The sequence below is a fragment of the Mesoplodon mirus genome, assembly GCF_964341445.2.
Source record: "Mesoplodon mirus genome assembly, chromosome: 1".
Classification (NCBI taxonomy): Eukaryota; Metazoa; Chordata; class Mammalia; order Artiodactyla; family Ziphiidae; genus Mesoplodon; species Mesoplodon mirus.
In genome coordinates, this window is record NC_138976.1 from 210,802,420 (window position 1) to 210,823,853 (window position 21,434).

General features: G+C 37.4%; 1 protein-coding gene across 1 annotated transcript in view; it reads left to right on the forward strand.

Annotated features, from left to right (window-relative positions):
• Window positions 1-21,434, forward strand: part of SPTLC1 (serine palmitoyltransferase long chain base subunit 1) — a 63,652-nt gene that overhangs the window by 29,969 nt on the left and 12,249 nt on the right. Inside the window, exons 6-10 of the mRNA XM_082620268.1 lie at window positions 1,029-1,161; window positions 9,292-9,421; window positions 13,272-13,361; window positions 18,506-18,613; window positions 21,167-21,262. Of these exons, the coding sequence (XP_082476394.1) occupies window positions 1,029-1,161; window positions 9,292-9,421; window positions 13,272-13,361; window positions 18,506-18,613; window positions 21,167-21,262 (557 nt within the window). The remainder of the gene's footprint in view (window positions 1-1,028; window positions 1,162-9,291; window positions 9,422-13,271; window positions 13,362-18,505; window positions 18,614-21,166; window positions 21,263-21,434) is intronic.

Sequence of the window (21,434 nt, forward strand, 5' to 3'; positions counted from 1 at the left end):
AGGGGCCTGGCTGCATCCTTCCTGTATCAACTTCTGAGTTCTCTTTGCACAGAGCCTGTGGTAAAACTCTGATCTTGTTCTCCAGACTTGGGTCCTGCTGTAGTTAAAAGAGCTAAAGAAGGTTTAAAAAAGTTTTCTCTCTCTTGGGTAATGCCTCCTTTTCAGACACTTCGAAGTTTTCCAGTTCACAGCCAGCTGGTACACTATTTATTTTAGACATCGCTGGTCCCTCCATCCCAGGGTGTGAAGCGTCATGGCTTAGCCTGGGAAGGTGAAAGGCTTTATGGAACCATGATGTAAGAGAGAAAAAAAAATACCAGTTTAATAATTACAATTTATCCCTATAATTACATCAACATTCTTCTTAAGCTGCTTCCATAAAAGGACCGTATTTCTCTTTGTACTATACGTTTGAATTCACCAGTACACTTAAAAAGAAATTCAGACAAACTCAGTCCTGCAGAGTGATGGCAGGTGCCACAACTAAGTGCTGACCCAAACTGTTAGAGGAGTGACCACCACAACTGAAAAGGCTCCTCTCTCTTTTTTTTTTTTTTCTTTTTTTTTTTGCTCCTCTCTCTTGACGCAGAGTATGTGGGGTTCTTTTTAACTTAGCTACTTTTCTTTTTTCTTTCTTTTCCTTTTAAAAGCTGGTTGACAGTTGTCTTAATGCCTGGTTTGGTCACTTCTACTAAAATGCAAAAAGGCGTTAATAAATTAATGTCGTACATTGGTAAAGTCTTGGCCTTGTTAGTTGAGGGAAGTTAAAGCAGGCAAGGTCACTGGACCTTGAATTCTTATTGCTAGAGTGATATAAAAGCAAAACCTAGAGTCAGAGCTGTCCCAGTCACATGTTTATAGACAAATGAGTAGCTGATTCAGTTCACAGAGTATAGAAACAGTTTTGGCCCAGAATTATCTTAGACAGTATTAATAAGTAAACTGCTTATGTTATTTTATTTATTCTTTAGTCAAAGAAAAAGAATTATAAGACAGTTTAACCACTTAACTTTTTACTCTTGAACTAGATGTGCACTTGGATTTGGAAGACCGCCTGGCAAAATTTATGAACACAGAAGAAGCCATTATATACTCCTATGGGTTTGCCACCATAGCCAGTGCTATTCCTGCTTACTCTAAGAGAGGGGACATTGTGTTTGTGTAAGTAATCTTTACTGACATTTCTTACCAGAGTTCCTTTGGAAATAATATTGGCCCTCCTAGAGAATTCCTTTGTTAGAGGTCATCTGCCTAAAATAATATTGACTTTTTTTTTTTTCATTTTTAAAGATATATATGTAGTCACCCAGCCAAGTAGTTCTGCAGAATTAGTGAGACCTCCACTGGAAGGATGCCTTAAGGTGTCGGTACTTTGTTATCTGCCATGATGATTTTATTTATTGATGTTGAGAAGGCCGAACTTATGTAGGAGGGGGCCAGCCCTCTGCTTTCCCTGTGCAGCTCTGTGACAGTGTGGTGTCCTTGTGAGTCCATGGTCGTAACCCACATAGTCACTCACACTACCTGATAAAGTCACTCCACTTCTCAGCACCCTCGCTGCAACTCTTGGTCTCTGCTGATCTTGCTTCATGGCTTGTTAAGAATATAGAAGTCATGAGTTGCAGACTTCCTTAACTTTCCAGAAACAAATCTACACACTTGCATACATGTGCACGAGATGTATGGTGTTGCTTTTTACTGTGGTGGGGAAGAGCAGAGAAGAGTAGAGTGAGGGCTGGCATAGCCCAGGCAGCTGGTTGTACCTGTCAGAAGCACCTGCCACTAGCCCGAGCCTCTGTTATCTTTTGAGTGGACTATTAAATGACTCTCTTAATTTAGGTCTCAGAGTGACTTTTGTTTCCTCTTTTCCTTTTTGACACCATAGCCAGACACTCCATTTAAGAGCTTCCATTGTTCCTAAAATAAATATCCAAGTTCTTATTATGATCTTGTACATTCTAGACTCCTGTTTTAGGCCAATTTTCTCCCATTTCCCCTTAGGTGGTCATGCTGTGTAGCCTTACCAGCCTTATATGCTAGTTTCATCTCAAGGCCTTTGCACGTGCTAAGACCCTAAGTCCCTATGCCTAGAACTTTGTTCCTCCTCTCATCTCCTACTTAATTCCTGCTCATCCTGCACATATACCACCTCTGCAGGAAGGCCTTCCCCAAGCTCTCAGACCAGGTCAAAACCCCTTGCTGCATGTGGAGAAAATTTTACAGCCAGAGGAGTTTGGTATCCTTGTGAATCCATGACCATGTAGGCACTTACATGCCTGTCAAAATCAGTTTCTCAAGCCTCCCTTAACTTACATATGCAGGTGTGTGCATGTGTGCTCATGTGCACCCGTACCCTCTGCTCTTGGCACATCTTGCCTCACACTCACTGTACTCTTTTATAGCACATTCAACAGTTTATACCAGCCCATTGCCTAGGATAGCATGTGCCATTTAGTGGTGCTCAATAAATACCTTCAGTAAGAGAATGAATGGAGGCTGGAGCTCAAAAGAGGGGTCCAAGTGACTGGACTTCAGAGCCCGGCTTACCTCAGTCCCTATACCATCCTGCAGCTTCTCACTCACTGTCGGAGCCCCTGTAGTACAACAAGCTCAGGCACACGCTGCAGGGCTGGCTCTTCCCTAGGGGTTTTCAGCATGCTTGTGTCCCATTCTTCCCCACAGCCCTGTGACAGTTACCTGGGAGCACTCCAGCACATGGCCTGGGCCCGAGTAGAATTGTTCCCCAGTGTGACCATGAAAATGAATGTTTCTATTAATTTCTTGCACATAGTTTAAAAAATCAATAATAATAAAGACTCATCACAAATTTGAGAGCCAGTGATTTAAACAGTGATTCTAGGTTTTTAATAAAGCATAGTTGCAGACAACTACAATACAGTGTCAGCCAATATCGCTTTATACAAGCCCCCACCACAAATTCCTTTTTGAGTTTAAAGTCCAGAAAAAGTTTACAGTTACAGTTGAACTTGTATGCTTCCTTTGTCAGATAATAAATACTATATTGTCCTTTTGGTTTTCACTGCTAGGAAACCTAGTCTAAACTCACTTTCAAATCTTATGCCTGGTGTCTTAGAACTTCAGTTTCTAATGAGTCATTAGACAACTTAATTATTCCCTTATACATATTTTTTTCATTTTATTTATTTTTATTTATTTATTTTTTATTAGTTTCTGCTTTATAACAAAGTGAATCAGTCATACATATACATCTGTTCCCATATCCCCTCCCTCTTGCGTCTCCCTCCCTCCCACCCTCCCCATCCCACCCCTCCAGGCGGTCACAAAGCACTGAGCTGATCTCCCTGTGCTGTGCGGCTGCTTCCCACTATCTATCTACCTTACGTTTGGTAGTGTATATATGTCCATGCCTCTCTCTCGCTTTGTCACATCCTTATACATAATTTTAAATATTCCACCTGAAACTCATTTGAAAGTAGGAACGCTAGAGGTAAAAATGGTGTTTAGTAAATTATTTGATAAATTGTTTTTGATAAATTCATTAGGCATAGACTCTACGTTCGATGTTTTATTTTCTTTCTTTTGTAGTAAACAGTGATAATGCTTTGCCAGTAGGTCTCAGAACAATGGTTGTTTATATACGTAAGTCTTTCCTTGTCACTCTGTCTTTATGTTACTTTGTGTACCCTTTTCTAATGAAATGTTTTATATTGAGATAATTGTGGATTCACATACACTTGTAAGAAATAATACAGAGATTTTATGTGCCCTTTACCCAGTCTTCGCCAATGGTCATCTCTTACAAAACTGTAATACAGTTTCAAAAGTGGGATGTTGACATTGATAAAGTCAAGATAATCCCTCTTGTTGCCACACCCATATCCCTTCTACCCTACCCACTCTTTAACCCCTGGCAGCCACTAATCTATTCTCCATTTCTATGATTTCATCATTTCAAGATTGTTGTACAAATGTAATCATACGGTTGGTAAAACATTTGAGGATTGGCTTTTCTCATTCAGCATTAATTATTTGGAGATTCTCCAGGGTTGTTATGTGAATCAAGAGTTTGTGCCTTTTGATTGCTGAGTCATATTCCATGGTATGGATACACCACAGTTTGTTGAACCATTCACCTATTAAGGATATCAGAGTTGTTTCTAGTTTGGGGCTATTACAAATAAAGGTGCTGTAAATATTCATGTATAGGTTTTTCTGTGAACATAAGTTTTCATTTCTTTGGGATATATGCCAAGGAATGCAGTTGCTGCTCATAAAGTATTGTGCGTTAAGTTTTTTAAGAAATTGCCAAACTTTTCCAGAGTGGCTGTATTATTTTACATTTCCGTCAACAGTGTATAAGTGATCTAGTTTCTCCAACATCCTCAGGAGCATTTGGTGTTGTCACTTTTTTTTTTTTTTTTAAGCCATTCTGATAGGTGTGTACAGATATCTCATTGTAGTTTTAGTCTATATTTCCCTGATGCTACCATACTTACTGTTTTTAGACTTTGGTCTTGGCATCAGGGTAATACTTCATAAAGTCAGTTTGAAAGTGTTCCCTCTTTTATTTTCTGGAGAAACTGTATAAAACTGTTGTTAATTCTTTAAATGTTTGGTAGAATTCTCCAGTAAAAACAGCTGGACCTGGAGTCTTTTTTTTTTTTTTTTTTGGAGGTATTTTAACTATGAATTTAATTTCCTTAGTACTTGTAAGGCTATTCAAATATTGACTGAGTTGAGGTAGTTTGTGTTTTTCAAGGAGTTGGTCCATTTCCTCTAAATCGTCAAATTTGTGTGTGTAGCATTGTTTGTGATAGTCCCTTATTATCCTTCTAATGTCTGCAGATCCCTGTTTCCTTCCTAACTGGTAATTTCTGTCTACTCTCTTTTTTGTCATTTTTGCTAGAGATTTGTCAATTTTATTGATCTTTTCAAAGAATCAGCTCCTTGTTTCATAGATTTTTCTACATTATATTTTTGTTTTCATTTCTACTGATTTCTGGTATTATTTCCTGCCTTCTGCTCATTTGCAGTTTAGTTTCCTCTGTCTAGGTTCTTGAGGTGAGAACTTCAATTACTGATTTGAGACTTTTCCTCATTTCTAATGTAGTAGTGCTATGAATTTCCCTGTCATCACTGCTATAGTTGTGTTCCACAAATTTTGATGTGTTTATTTTCATTTTTGTTTAGTTCATTTTTGTATTTTATTTCTCTTTAGACTTTCTCTTTGACCCATGACTTATGTAGAAGTGTGTTATTTAGTTTCCAAGCGTTTGGAAATTTTTAATTTGTTACAGTTTGTTTTATGGCTCATGATGTGGTCTATCTTGGAATATGTTCCATAGTCACTTAAAAAAGAATATTCTGGCGCTTCCCTGGTGGCGCAAGTGGTTGGGAGTCTGCCTGCCGATGCAGGGGACACGGGTTCGTGCCCGGGTCCGGGAGGGTCCCACGTGCCGCGGAGCAGCTGGGCCCGTGAGCCATGGCCGCTGGGCCTGCGCGTCCAGAGCCTGTGCTCCGCAACGGGAGAGGCCATGGCAGTGGGAAGCCCATGTACCACAAAAAAAAAAAAAAAAATTCTGGTAAATACAGAGAAAAGGCCATGTGAGGACACCAGTGAGAAGGTATTACTCCATGATAGGACACATGTGATTAATTTCCTTCTTTATACATTTCTGTTTTTCATATTATAGTATTCAATGATCAAACGTTACACTGACCATTATTTTTTTAAAGTCACTGATATGCAAATTAAAAACCAAAAAAAAACATTCAAAACGTTCATTTGCCACTGCTATCCTTTAATCCACTAAGAGAGCGCTAGTTTTACGTGTCGACTTCCTAAGGTATACTTATATAAAAGTTTTAGTGAGACAAAAAGCAATTTACATATGAAACTTTATTTACCTTTTGAGGAAAAAAATTTTTTTTGTCATTATCATTAAATAGAAAAAAATATATTCTGCTGAATGGAGTGTTCTATAAATGACAATTAGATCTTCCTAGTTGATGGTGTTATTGAGTTCTTCTATATCCTTGCTGATTTTCTGTTTGGTAGTTCTGTCAGTTGTTGTAATTTGTCAATTTCTTCTTACACTTTTATCGGTTTTTGTGTCTTTTGTAGCTCTGTTATTTGGTGCATATTTAGGATAAGTTTTCCTGGTTAATTGATTGATTCTTTTTATCATTATATAACATCTTTCTCTGTCTCTGGTAATTTTCTTTGTACCAAAGTCTACTTTATCAGATTTTAACATAGGCACTCTGCTTTCCCTTTTGAATGTTTGCATTTATGTGTTTATTGTATGTAATATATATGTATACCCATACTACCTATATTATTGTATATAACATACATACATATATATAACATATGACTTTATATATATATAACTACATGTATACACACACACATTCCCTTACTACCCATCTCATTACATTTGAAGTGAATTTCTTGTAGACAGCATGTTTAATCCAATCTGCCACTCTCTGTCTTTAAATTGTATATTTTAGCCATTAACATTTAATGTAATTATTGATATATGGGATCTTAAATCTCCCAATTTTTATTTTTTGTTTCTTATTCTCTCTGTTTTTTGTTTTCTTTTTTCTTTTTCCTGCCTTTCTCGGGGTTAATTGAATGAGTTTTGGAGTTCCATTTTTATTTATCTCATTTATTTTATTTATTTGTTTTCGAGTGTTTCTCTTTGTATAGTTTTTTAGTCATTGCTCTAAGTATGATGTTATATGTATGCATAAGTTATCACATTCTACTGGTGTTATTTTACCAGTTCAGTTATAGAATCTTTTATCTTCCTTTACATCCCCTTACTCTCCTTATTTATAATATGGTTGTTTTAAGTATTTCCTGTAAACACTTTGAGAACCACATCAGATAGTGTTATAATTTTTACTTCAACCATCCAAAATAACTTAGAAAACTCAAGAGGGGAAGAAAAGCCTAGTGTGTTTGTTCATACTTTTTACAGTGTTCTTTCTTCCTTCCTGATAATCTAAGATTCTTTTATTTATTTTTTTTTTTCTGTGTGGAGAGCTTTCTCTAACCATTCCTTAAGGTGAAGTCAGCTTGGAACAGAGTTTCTTAGTTTTTTTTCAACTGAGAATGTCTTCTCCCCCCTCATTCCTAAAGGATATTTTTGCTAGTTTTGGATTCTTGGTCGCCAGGTCTTTTTTTTCAGCATTTGAAATACATTGGGACACTTTTTTCTGGTGTTAATGACTTCTGATGAGAAATCTACTGTCACTCAAATTGCTTTTCTCTTACATGTAAGGTGTCATTTTTCTTGTGCTGATTGCAAGATTTTTTTCTGTGTCATTAGTTTTCAGAAGTTTGACTGTAATTGTATTGGCATTTATTTGTTTGGGTTTACCTGCAAGAATTTTGCTCAGCTTCTTTAATCTACAGTTTTAAGCCTATTCTTTAATCTATAGGTTTTCAGCCATTATTTCTTTAAGTACCTTTTTAGTCCCACTCTCATTCTCTTCTTTAGAACTCCACAGACTTGAATGTTGCATATTTTATTGTAGTCTCACAGGTCCCTGAGACTGTTCTTTTCTTTCTAGTCTACTTTCTCTCTGCAATTTACATTGACTTGATTTCTACTGTTAACATCTTTCAGCTCACTGATTCTTTCCTGTCTCCATTCTGCTGCTGAATTCATCCACTATGCTTTTTCTTTTGACTCTTTTGCTTTTTAGTTCTAATATCCCCACAGGATTCTTCTTTGTATCTTCCTTTTCTTTGGCTGCAGCTTCCTGTTTTTTCATTTGTTTCAAGCATGTTCATAATTACTCATGAAACATTTTTATCATGACTGTTTTAAAGTCATTATCAGATCATCCTGACAGCTCTGTCATCTTAGTACTGGCATTTGTTGATTTTTTGTTTGTTTGTTTGTTTGTTTTTTCATTGTTTGATATTTTCTGGTTCTTGGTATGACAAGTGAAACATGAACAGTTTCATCTTATGCTGTTATAGTTTATGCTTTATTTAAACTGTCTGTTTTAATTGGCTTTCTCTGACAGTCTTCCAACAAGGGCAGGGGGGCACAGCTGCCTCATTACTGTCAGGTGGAAGTACAAGTCCAGGGTCCCCACGGGGCCTGCACTGACACTGAGGTGGGGTTATTTTCATTTCTTCTGGTTGTTGGTGAGAGTCCTGCTCTTCTCTGAGCCTCCCCTGACACAGCCTAAGCATAGGCAGGGGAGAGTGTCTCTCCCTGCAGGGGATTGGAAGTTAGGTCTCTCCACATGGTCTTCACTAACACCACAGTGGGAGCCACTTGTTACTACCCAGCAGAGATACAAGTTCTGGCTCCCTTCTCTGACAGCTCCCACAGGGGTATTGGGGAGCCTTGTTATGGCCTTGTGAGGGCTAGAGTCTGGGTCTCCTTCTCAGCCTTTGCTAGTGTGGAGGGGACAGGCCCAGGTTTTTCTGTGGTTTGGCTGCAGTAGAGACATTTGCTGGGCTGCCCGCTTTCCTGTCCCTTTGGCTACAGAGAGTAGACTTTCATCAGAGCTTTTCTGTCTCTGCCTGTTGGCATTTCCAGTTTCCCAGCTGCATCAGCTCCAAGTAGGAAAATCCAGGAACTTGTTTCATCTCATTTCTCAGGTCCCTCGCTGGTCTGCCTTTTCTCTCCATTTTTCAGCGTCATCTTATGTTTGTCTTATACATGATGTCCAGGATTTTTGGTTGTACCCAGTGAGAAAAATAGGGAAAATATGTCTATTTTCTCTGAAGTAGAAGTGTTGCATGTACTTTTAAATAATACACTTAATTTAAGAAATATATCCTGCCCCCCATTAACTCAATTTAGGAGATCTTACTGAAGATTAATCTGCATGACTCAGAGTTCTCCCCTGGGTTATGTAGAGTCAGTAACCTAGTATTCCTTTTGATGGCAAAGTAATGGCAGAATGGTGGCCAGTCAAATCAGAGATGCCACTGATGGTGAGATACACCAATATTTCATTTCTTTTTCAGAAAGAGAAAAGTACTTTGAATAAACTAATATGCCATCCATATAGTAAGATGCATGCTGATTTCTCAGAGGTCAAAATATGGCAAGAGTTTGCTTCCTGGAACAGAATCAGTGTGGTAGTTATGTGGAAAGGCTTGCAGAGTGAAGTGCAAACAATAATGTATTAATGTTCAAACATGTTTTATTTATTTGCCATGTTCAGTTTAACAAGTGGATGTTGGTCAGCTTACAAAAGCAAGCATTCCTTTTCTGAGAATGTTGACAAGACCCCTTAAACCCCAATTTGGTGGGTCTCTCTTCCTTGCAGAGATAAAGCTGCCTGCTTTGCTATTCAGAAGGGATTACAGGCATCACGTAGTGACATTAAGCTATTTAACCATAATGATATGGATGACCTGGAGCGACTATTGAAAGAACAAGAAATTGAAGATCAAAAGGTATGATTCTTAAAAAAATCAAAATAAATAAAAATAAAATAAAAATTTTAAAAAGGTGTGATTCTTTTGAAGAAAATTACACAGTTCTTTTGTACTTTCTGACCAGCTAAATTATAAGTGAAATGGTAATTTGTCATGAAAACTTGCCTTGGATCACATTTGGACATTAAATAAGGGTGTTTCTGCTTATTAAATGTACTTCAGATTAGAGAGTCAAGCCTGATAGTAATTGCCTCATCATTGCCATAATTACATATGGCAAATTTTGGGGAAGGTTATCTAGGCAGCTTTCTAAAAGAGAGAAAGAAAAACAGCATGCATTTTGGGGGTGGAGGGATGTACACTCAACTCTACAGAAGTAACAACAGAACTCATTAGGGCATTAACAAGATGTATCTAGTGAATTCAAAATAGGCTTATTCATATCAGAATAAATCATGTATCAATTCACTGGAAGAAACTATGACAGCAGATCTTAATTTATAAATCTATGAACAAAGTGAAGACTCTTTCTCCCTACCCCAACCTCATCCCAGATCTCTGAGCAGCTGCTCCCTGTGGGAAGCAGCTGCCTCAAGCATGGTTTCCTTCTACCTTGCAACCTATTTACAATTCTTCTCAAGCACCTGTGTAGTCCCTTGGGACAGGGAGGGAATTAGGCAGGTGGAACTTGCTCCTTGTTGTTCTGATAGAGAGTGGAACAGAGGAAACGTGTTCAAAGCATCACTGTTAGAATTAGCATTTATTTGCCCCTGACAACATGAACAGAGAAGGTAGTTCTGTGGTCTGTGGTTCTATATCAGGAACCACCGTGTGTGGATTGTACTGGGAACCCGTTCACCACATCCTTTGTCTCAAACACCACTTTCAAGTGGACTTTCCCAGTGTAACTCGTCCGTTACTAGAGTAACTGATAAAATGCTCATCACAGCCTTAATTTTGTGTTAATTTCCATTTTTCCGGATATTTGCATTATTCCTTTTGGATTCCATCATCTTTGTTGAGGTGATAGCCTAAGAGCAGCACTTCATGATTATACACACTCTTGTGACGAATGTGCGTAGACTTCTGCTATTTTTTTTTTTTTTTTTTTTTTTAAGATTTTATTTTTTCGGTATGCGGGCCTCTCACTGCTGTGGCCTCTCCCGTTGCGGAGCACAGGCTCCGGACGCGCAGGCCCAGCGGCCATGGCCCACAGGTCCAGCCGCTCCGCGGCACGTGGGATTCTCCCGGACCGGGGCACGAACCCGCGTCCCCTGCATCGGCAGGCGGACTCCCAACGACTGCGCCACCAGGGAAGCCCGACTTCTGCTATTTTATGCTAGGTGTGCTACAGACAGTGTTTTATAATTACACAATTTAGAAAAATCTATAGGGAAAATCCTAAAGTTGAGACCATTCCACCGGTGAATTCTTTCTACAGATTGTAAAAAGATGTCCCTTTTCTGATTCAGTGATGGAATGCTACCGTATTGAAAAACACTGCCTTAGAAAGTGTGACCAATGAACCAGTCTGCTGTAGAGTTATTTCGCCAAGTTAGCATTGTACAAATTTGGAAGACAACATATTCAAGTTCTGTGTGTGTGTTGTGTAAGATTTATAATCTGTGGAACTTTTTTTTTAATGAATAACAAGAAATAAAGTTATCTTAAAATGTATTTCCATTTTATAGTTTTTACCTTTTTACTAATTAATTTATACCACGTACTCCTGCCAAGAGTAGGCTTTCTAAATTACATTTTGGCTTTTAGAAAGAATTCTTTTTTACTTTTGTTTTCACAAAAATAATAAATGTTAAATTTTTAAATATTTTGTACTTAGACGCTTATATTTCCTTTGAAAGTAAGTTAAATAATCTGAGTTTGGATCAAACTCTTTTTGTCAGTTTCCCAACTAATGGGGTTCATATGTTTTTTCATTCCTTTTCTTATAGAGTTCTCTTATCCCATATTAATCCTTCTTAAAAAAAAAAAGACAGTTGATAAAAACAGGAGTTCATAGAAGAAATGCAGATAACTGAGCAAATAGAAAATAGTCTGACCTCACTAACAATTACAGAAATTAGGATAAGAGTTTTTGCCTGTCCAATTAGGGAAAACTTTTTATGGTAATAATCAGTGCCACACTGATGTATGTGAGGATACAAAGGGCCTTCCAGAAACTTTGAGGAGAGCTTCAGTTGGCACAGCCTTTCTAGAGGGTAAATGGGCAGGTATATTCTGGGATTCTTAAATATCCATACCCTCTGGAATGCTATCTTTAGAAGAGAATCAGAAATGGTGTCAAAGATCGAAGGGTATTCACATGATGTAAAAAAACAAAATGAGGGAAACAACCTAAATCCAACACTGTGGGAGCAGTTAAATAATTTACGGTATATCTACAAGGTGGAATATTAAATCTCCATTAAAATCATGGTTTAAATAATATTAAATAATGTGAAAATGTTCACAGCATAATATTTTAAAACCTCACGTCCTAGACCGATTGCAGTAAAATCCTGATTTGAACAAGGTAATTTACAAAGATACGTATTTACAAGAAAAAGTTACCAGTGTGCAGTGTAACGAGCTCATTTGTTAAATTCTTTTTTGTACTTTTCCATTTCCTAAGAATATTCCAAAAATAAAATATTCCTTCATTGAGTATTTTAAGATCATAAGAAAGATACTTTGTTTTTTAAAGGCAGGGAGAAGCGGGATGCCCCCATGTCCTCAGCTGTGACCTCCCAGCAGACCCACAGCCTTCAGGTTTGAGTTAGTGGCAGAGTGAAGATGACCAAGAATGATGTAAACTTTTGCATGCTTCAGCCGACACTTTTGAGCATTACATACAGCTGTGGGTTCTAAAATACCCCTTAAAGAATAGCTCTGATATTTGAGCTTCTAGTTGTTCATTAGAAGCTTAGAGGCAAGAAACCTTTGAGTAGAAAGGTGGCGGCAAACTCTGTGGAATTTTTTCAGTGCAGTGTACCTGAAACATCTACAAATTCAGCAGTGGGAGTGGTTTATTAGTGATATGACATCAGTGGGGTGTGGGAAGGTGTGTGTTACTTGAAAGAGTCCCTCTACTGCACCACCTTGGAACATCACTGGGTGAGGTCATAGTCCAGTTTTACTTGAACCAGTAGTGAGGAGTAAGGAAGGAAAAAGGTTTCATCTGTTTCTTGGTAAATAAGGGAGATCAGGGTTTGTCTGTTTTTTAACTTTTTATTAGGAAAATTTCTGGCACATTCAAAGGAAACAGTAGTATAATGAAGCCCCCTGTACCCTTCTCCCAGCTTTGTTTTCAATATTCTGCCATTCTTCTATCATCTGAACCTTCACCTAACTCCCCACTCAATCTCTGTGATGATGATGATTGTCATCATCATTAGAGTTCTTTTTATTTTAGGTAGAATTTACAGGCATTGAAATACATTAGTCCTAGTTATACAGTTTTGACCAGTGGTTATACCCGTGTAGCCCAGGTATCATGGCCCCCATCATGACATAAAATGTCCCCATCTCCCCCAGAAAGTTCCCTTGGGTCCCTTCCCAGTCATTCTGGGCTTGGAGGGTTTTGTTTTTGTTTTAGTATTCTCAGTGTCTAAACAGTTTGTGTTTGTGTGTGAGGCCTCCTAGTTGACTGTGTGACCTGAAAATATGTCTGAGAGAAGAAAGCACTGTTTTTCACCTCAAAATAACAGGATCTCACACCTTGGGCTTGAAATTAATTTAGTTTGACTATCTATTTGTTGATTTATCGTGGTGAATAAATCCTGTAGGGCGAAAGTGCTAGAGAGCACATAACAGATTTTGTATTTGGAGTTACTGAAATTTAAAACTTCTATTTTTTTTTCTTTTAAAGAATCCTCGCAAGGCTCGTGTAACTCGACGTTTCATTGTAGTCGAAGGGTTGTATATGAATACTGGAACTATTTGCCCTCTTCCAGAATTGGTGAGCAACCATGTTTATTTATTATTTTAGTATTCAGACTATTTGGCACTTAGGCCTTTTGTTTATGACCATTTTTAATGTATAATGTCTGCATTGCTTTGCTTAATAGGTATCATAAGCACATTCTGATCATACTAGGGAAGTAGATTAACATTAAATGCCAACCCTGACCTTTAGAGAGTAATCAAGACTGAGTTTTAGGGGCTTCCCTGGTGGCGCAGTGGTTGAGAGTCCACCTGCCGATGCAGGGGACACGGGTTCGTGCCCCGGTCCGGGAAGATCCCACGTGCCATGGAGTGGCTAGGCCCATGAGCCATGGCCGCTGAGCCTGCGCGTCCGGAGCCTGTGCTCCGCAACGGGAGAGGCCACAACAGTGGGAGGCCCGTGTACCGCCAAAAAAAAAAAAAAAAAAAAGACTGAGTTTTATAAAACCAACTTTATTGAGGTATAATTGACACATAATAAAATATACTCACTTTAAGTGTATAGTTTGATAAGTTTTGACAGATGTATACTCCCCTATCACCACCACCACAGTCAAGATATAGAACATTTCTGTCACTCCAGAAGTCCCTCATGCCCCTTTGTAATCAGTACCCCATTCCTGGCCGCAAGCCACTGTTAATCTGCTTTCTGTTCTGTAGTTTTGCTTTTTGTAGAATTTCATATAAATGAAATCATATAATATGTACTTTTTAAAACTCAGCTTTTTAAAAGGGGATACAGTAGACTGTCTTTAGAAACCATAGCTATTGAGATTTTTTTTTTTTAGGTGAAATTCACATAACATAAAACTAGGCATTTTAGAGTGTAGAGTTCAGTGGCATTTAGTACGTGCGCAGTGTTGTGCACTCATCAACTAGCTAGTTGTAAAACCTTTTTGTCACTCCCAGAGAAGACCCAGTACCCATTAAGCAATCACTCCGCATTTTTCCTTGCCCCTAGCCCCCACCAGTCTGCTTTCTGTCTATATGGATTTACCTATTCTGGGTATTTCTGATAAATGGAATCATATAATATATGACTATGGCTTCACTCACTTATAATGTTTTCATCATTTATCCAATTTGTGGCATCATTTATCAGTACTTCATTCCTCTTTTTTTTTCTTTTCTTCTTTTAATTTATTTATTTTTGGCTGCGTTGGGTCTTCGTTGCTGTGCGCGGGCTTTCTCTAGTTTTGGCAAGCAGGGGCTACTCTTCGCTTCATTCCTTTTTAAAGCTAAGTAATATTCCATTGTGTGGGTATATCACATTTTGGTTTTTTTGTTAACAGATATTTGGATTGCTTCACCTTTTGGCATTTGTGAATAGTGCTGCTGTGAACATTCATGTACAAGTATTTGTTTGAATCCCTGTTTTCAACTCTTTCGTGTATGTAGCAACGTAATTGCTGGATCATGTGGTAATTCTATTTTTAACTTATTGAGGAACTGCCATACTGTTTTCCACAGTGGCTTGTACCATTTTACATTCCCACCAGCAATGGAGGAGGGTTCCAGTTTCTCCACATCCTTACCAACGTATACTTTTTTTTTTTTAATTTTTGCCATTCTAGTAGGTGTGAAGTATATTTGCATTTCGTAAATGGCTAATAATGTTGAGCCACTTTTCTTGTGTTGGCCATTTGTATATCTTTGGAGAAATGTCTGTAGAAGTCCTTTGTCCATTTTTAAACTGGGTTATCTTTTTGTAAAGTTCTTTATGTATTCTGGGTACTAGACCCTTATCAGGTATGTGATTTGCAAATATTTTCTCTCATTCTATAGGTTGTCTTTTCATTTCTTTGATAGTGTCCTTTGATGCACGAAAGTTTTTAATGTTGGCAAAGTCCAATTTATCTAGTTTTTTGTTGTTGCTTGTGCTTTTAGTGTCATATCTAAGAAATACATTGCCAAATCCAGGGTATGAAGATACACCCCTCTGTTTTCTTCTGAGATTTTTATAGTTTTAGCTCTTATTTTAGGTCCTTGATCCACTTTGACTTAATTTTTATATATTCTGTGAGAGAGGGATTCAGCTTCATTCTTTTGCATGTGGTTATCCATTTGTCCCTGTACCATTTGTTGAAGAAACTGTTGTTTTCCCATTGAATGATCTTGGCACCCTTGTCAAAGTCAATTGACTGTAGGTATATGGGTTTATTTCTGGACTCTCAGTTCTATTCCATTTGTCTATATGTCTAGCCTTATGCCAGTACCACGCTTAAATACTTAATTCGTGTAGCTTTGTGGTAAACTTTGAAATTAAGACGTGAGTTCTCCATTTTTGTTCTTTTTCAAGATTATTTTGGTTATTTGGCGTCCCTTGAAATTCCATTTGAATGTTAGGATCAGCTTTTCCATTTCTGTAAAAAATGACATTGAGATTTTTTATAGGGATTATAGTGAATATTTAGATTGCTCTGGGAAGTACTGCCGTCGTAATGATACTCAGTCTTCTCATTGATGAACATGGAATATATTTCCATTTATTTCAGTTTTCTTCAGTTTCTTTCAGTATTGTTTGTGGTTTTTACTGTAAAGTCTTGTACCTCTTTGGTTAAATTTATTCCTAAGTATTTTATTCTTTTTGATGCTATTATAGATGGAATTGTTTTCTTAATTTCCTTTTTGGATTGTTCACTACTAATTATAGAAATACAGATGACTTTTGTGTATTGATCTTGCATCGTTCAACTTTTGCTGAACTTGTTTATTAGCTGAAACAGTATTTTTGTGGATCTTATTCTGTATATAAGATCATGTCATCTGTGAATAGAGCTAGTTTTGCTTCTTCCTTTCCAAGGATGGATGCTTTTCTTTTTTTTTTCTTGCCTGATTGCTCTGGCTAGAACTTCCAGTACAGTGCTGACTAGAAGTGACAAGAGTGAGTGTCCTTGTGTCATTCCTGCTCTTTAAGGGGAAAGCTTTCAGGCCATCACCATTGAGTATGATTTTAGCTGTGGGTTTTCCGTAAATGCCCTTTATCAAGTTGAGGAAGTTCCCTCCTATTTCTTATTTGTTGAATGCTTCTCTCATGAGAGATTTGGGTTTTGTCAGGTGCTTTTTCTGCACCAGTTGAGTTAATCATGTGGTTATCCTTCATTCTGTGTATTACACTGATTTTCCTGTAATAAACCACCATTACATTTGACCATTAAAATCTGAATCTATGAGTCCATCAATTGAATAGGGATTCAAAATAAAGGTTTCATATCTTATTTTTTTAGTTTTTCATTATTTCTTGAGGAAATCTAGGTACATCCTAAATGTCAATAAAAGAGATGATTTGTTTTCCTCTCCTTCCTTTTGTGAGTGTCAAAGACTGATAGAATAATGTAGGAGAGATAGTCAGCCACAAGATACTAGAATTGTATGTTACGGGGTACAATAATAAAGCAGTACTGATGGGCAAATATACAGCCAATGAAACAAAATGTAAAGTGTAGGAACAGATCAAGTACCTAAAGTACTGAGTGTGTAAAATTAGAGGATACAAATTAGGGTTTGACAAAAGGATTCCTGTTTTGTTTTACTTGTCTATTTGTGTTCCAGAACTGTGATAATATTATTAAATATTTTCTAAAACATGGTTTTTAGAAACTATCTCACTCATATAATACCTCATATTAATGGATGGGAAAGAATCAGTATTGAGAAGATGTAATTCTCCCCAAATTAGTTTGTTCATTGTTAATGAAAATTCAGCTAAAAACCCAGTGAGGACCCCTCTCCCAATTTGATGTTGATTCACAAGATTAGCCTGTAAGATCCTGATGGTTAAAAAATAAATTATCAGACTCATGATATGAGACATAAACCCATCTTACATATTTCTGTGCATTATTTCTATAGTTTCAGTGGAAAAAATCATAGTAATTAAACATTTAATAATTAAAATTATGATTCTGGCACAAGAGAAGATTACATGAGTCATGGAAAGATTTACGAGCCCAACTTTTCATGTTATATATATAAAAATTTAGTGGTTGATAATCACTATTTTAATTCAGCTGTGAAACTTATCACATACATATCATAAAGGGGTAAATCAATTAAACACTAGGGGGAAAAAAATCTGTAAATATGTTCAGCCTCCCAATGTTTAAACCAAAAAATTTATGAAATAATTAGAAGAACATATAGATAAATATGCATCTAAACCTTAGTTGGGAAAGGACTTTCTTATAAGCCAGAAAGCAAAGGGGAAAAAAAATAATTAAAAAACATATTAATGAAAACTTTTTCTGGATTAAAAAAATGAATCTAAATTGGAACAGTGCCTCTGAGGGAAGAATATTTACAACATTTCCCTAGGAGTTTTTATGTATAATCAGACCAGTATTTAACAGATAGATTACATGTCTGTACTCATAATGTCTTAACAGTTCCTTCTTTAAAAATTGGCATTGTGCTGTCTGTATTACTGAGTTAAATTGAATCATTTTAGAGCATCTAAAGTACAGTTATTTTTCATTATTCATTGTAGTTTTGTTCTATAAAGTGTGTGTGTATATGTGTGTGTGTGTGTGTGTGTGTATATATATATATTTATGTACTATAAACCTGCTGCAGATACTGAATTACCAAATACTGAACTTTTGCTCCTAGGGCAAATACAGAGTTAGTTTTCTTCAAGCCTCTAGTCACAACATTTTCATCAGTCACTCAATACGTAACGTTGTTTTATATGTGTTTCTGTTTAAAGACACATTATTTAATATATATCGTTGATTTCTTCATATTGAACTCACAGCCAACAGTACTATAACTCAGGCCTGAATGAAGCTTATGTAACACACACATTTTTTCCATAAGGCACATCACAGCCTTCTTGCACTTAGGGACTCTAGGCCGAACTTTAGCACTGTGCTTGGGGGCCATTTTAAACAACAAAATCACAAAGAAAAGCACAGAATGCGAAAAATTTGGCAGTAAACAGAATGTGAAAAGGACACTTGTTTGCAGTATAAGCTGAAGCAGTAGCCTGTTAACTCAGATGGGAAGGTGCATTTCAGGTGACTCAAAGTTTTTCACCACCCTGCAGATATGCCCTAAGTATTGATTTGAAGGTTACAAATAAATTTTAGCAAGTAGGCAGATTCACAAATATGAATTTTATGAATTTTCAGTATTTTAAAGTTGTGTTTATTTACCACTTAGGTTAAGTTAAAATACAAATATAAAGCAAGGATCTTTCTGGAGGAAAGCCTTTCATTTGGAGTCCTGGGGGAGCATGGCCGAGGAGTCACTGAACACTTTGGAATCGATGTAAGCTCTCCTTTTTTGGAACATTCCCTCGTATAGTAACCATGCACTTCCGTCTGGCTGGGCAGGTTTCATGGGCACAAGACAGTGTTCCTCATCGATGTGCAGGGTTTAGCTTTGGTGTCTGTCACTTCACTGAACCCACAGAGGATTGGGTCAGCCAGACCAGGGTCCCTATCTTCCCTTGGAACTCAGTGGCTAATCATTAGAATACCATGTTCTGTTTACACGGTAACATTTGATCCCAGCTTTCAGTGTTTCTTCTCTAGAAACAGTTAAATTTGCCTTCCATTTTTTCTTTAAAATCAGTAAGAATTCTCTAAGTTGTCCCTTTTTTTTTTTTTTAAAGATTTTTTTTTGATGCGGACCATTTTTTTTAAAGTCTTTATTGAATTTGTTACAGTATTGCTTCTGCTTTATGTTTTGGTTTTTTGGCCCCAAGGCATGTGGGATCCGAGCTCCCTGACCAGGGATTAAACCCACACCCTCTGCATTAGAAGGTGAAGTCTTAACCACTGGACCACCAGGGAAGTCCCAGAAAGGAGCATTCTTTTTTTTTTTTTTTTTTTTTTGCAGTACGCGGGCCTCTCACTGTTGTGGCCTCTCCCGTCGTGGAGCACAGGCTCCGGACGCACAGGCTCTGTGGCCATGGCTCACGGGCCCAGCCGCTCCGCGGCATGTGGGATCTTCCCGGACCGGGGCACGAACCTGTGTCCTAAGTTGTCCTTTAGAAAGTATCAAAACAGTGAAAAGATGTTCTTTCTAATATTTAAAATTCTATATTGTTATTTGTGTGTGGGGGGGTGATTTATATTTATATATATAATAGAAATACCACCAGCATGGATTCACAAAGCTGCTCAAGGTCCCAGACAACTGGAGTGAGTTTTTCATTGTTTCTTTTGCTGAAAGGAAATGAGCCTCAACTAGCCCCACTCTTAGTGGGTTTTGCTCCTAGAGCCTCGGAGAGGAACAGTGTGGGCCCATCTGCAGAACCTGTCCTCACCCACCACTGTGTCACCTGTCCTTACCCACTGCTGTGTGGTTGATGTGAAGGAAACTTTTCTCCAAATCTCGTGCATAAAAGTTTTGCAACTTGTGTTAAAATGTTGAACTATAAAAGATAAACTCACCTTAGATTATTTGCATCCCTCTACCCATACAGACCTAGAGAAAAATGTAGAGCAGAATGAATATCACACCAAGTTGACTGAGGCATACTCTTCAAAGACAAGCTGACATTTGGCAGTGAAATGCACTGAAGAATTTAAGATAAATGGAAATGTAATTCAAGTAAAATTTACACCAGAGCAATTTTTAAGCATGAAAATTTTAAAGAAGGAAAAAGCACTATCTAATTTCACTGTTCTAGTTTTCTCACTGCTTCCAGCAGTTGTCTCAGAGGTAGTATTTATAATGGCTTGAGTAAGAGTGCAGAATGTATGACCCTTACTTGGACCCTAATTCAAACAAATACTGTGAAAAACAACCTTTGTGAGACAGAGAGATTTGAACACTCAGTATTTGATATTAAGAAATTTTTCATTTTTTAAGTGTGGTAATGTTTTTGAAAGAGTGCATATCTTTTAGAAATGCACACTGAAATATTTATAGATGAAAACATATAAAGTCTGAGATATGCTTCAAAGAAATGAAGAGGGCAGTAGGGGGCTTATACATGGAACAGGATTGTCTGTAAGTTGATAATTATTGAATCTGCTGATGGAAATTCTTTATACTTTTGTATATGTTTGAAATTTTTCATAATGAAAGGTTAAAAAAAAGAAGAGTGCACAGGTTTCCTTGTTGGATCTGTGGAACACTTGGAAAAACACAAGATGTGATCTGACCAGTCATTATTATGGCCATCAGTGAGTAATTACAGAATGGCTACTGTATGCAGGATGGAACTTGGTGCTGGGGGCTGGAGCAGAAGGTGAGGACCAAAGGAGTGCTGAGCAGTTGAGGAGGTAGTGGGTACTCAGGAGCCCAGTGGGCACATTAGGTTCATCCACTGCCCAGTTGGTCCATTTTGGTCAGAGCCCACGATGGCCCATTGCCATCATGTTTGGATAAATTGATTTCATTTTTGAAAAGGTGGAAAAGGTAAATGGAATGTAGTACTTGTTCCAAAGTGTTCAAAACCCTGATAGATTTCTTTTTATTTCTTTCAAGTACCTTCTATGGAGAGGGCCAGCTGAGACCACTGTTTTAGCAAGGAAATGATCTTATCTTGTACCTCTGAATATGTTTAGTTTCAAACAACTTTAGATTTCATCTTTTATCTGTCTCTTCCACTGTGAATAAATTGTCGAATGATGGAATGGCAAAAAAGTATAAAGTGAGACATCTTCAGAGGTGGGCTGTGAAACATCAGTCCTTTTAACGATTGATTTTGTATGACTTACCCTTTACTTTCAAGGAGGTAGTTTGAATCCAGATGTTGACATGATTAGTGCTGAAATTTTGTCTCTAGGATTGACATTGGCCTTTTTTTTTACCCCCTCCTTTTCTTTAAATTGAGAAATAACTCACGCTGTCCCTCTTTTCTGACAGATTGATGATATTGATCTTATCAGTGCCAACATGGAGAATTCACTTGCTTCTATTGGGGGTTTCTGCTGTGGCAGGTCTTTCGTAATTGACCATCAGGTGGGTTCTTTTTAAAAACAGAAGCAAAAACTGAAACCTGTTGCTCCATTGGTCAACTAAAAATGTAACCGCTATTACAGAATTTCATTCTAACTTAGTTTGTCACACAATTTTAATTTAGAAGTAGATTTGTTAAAGAATCATTCAAAATATTTACATTTAGAAATTATCT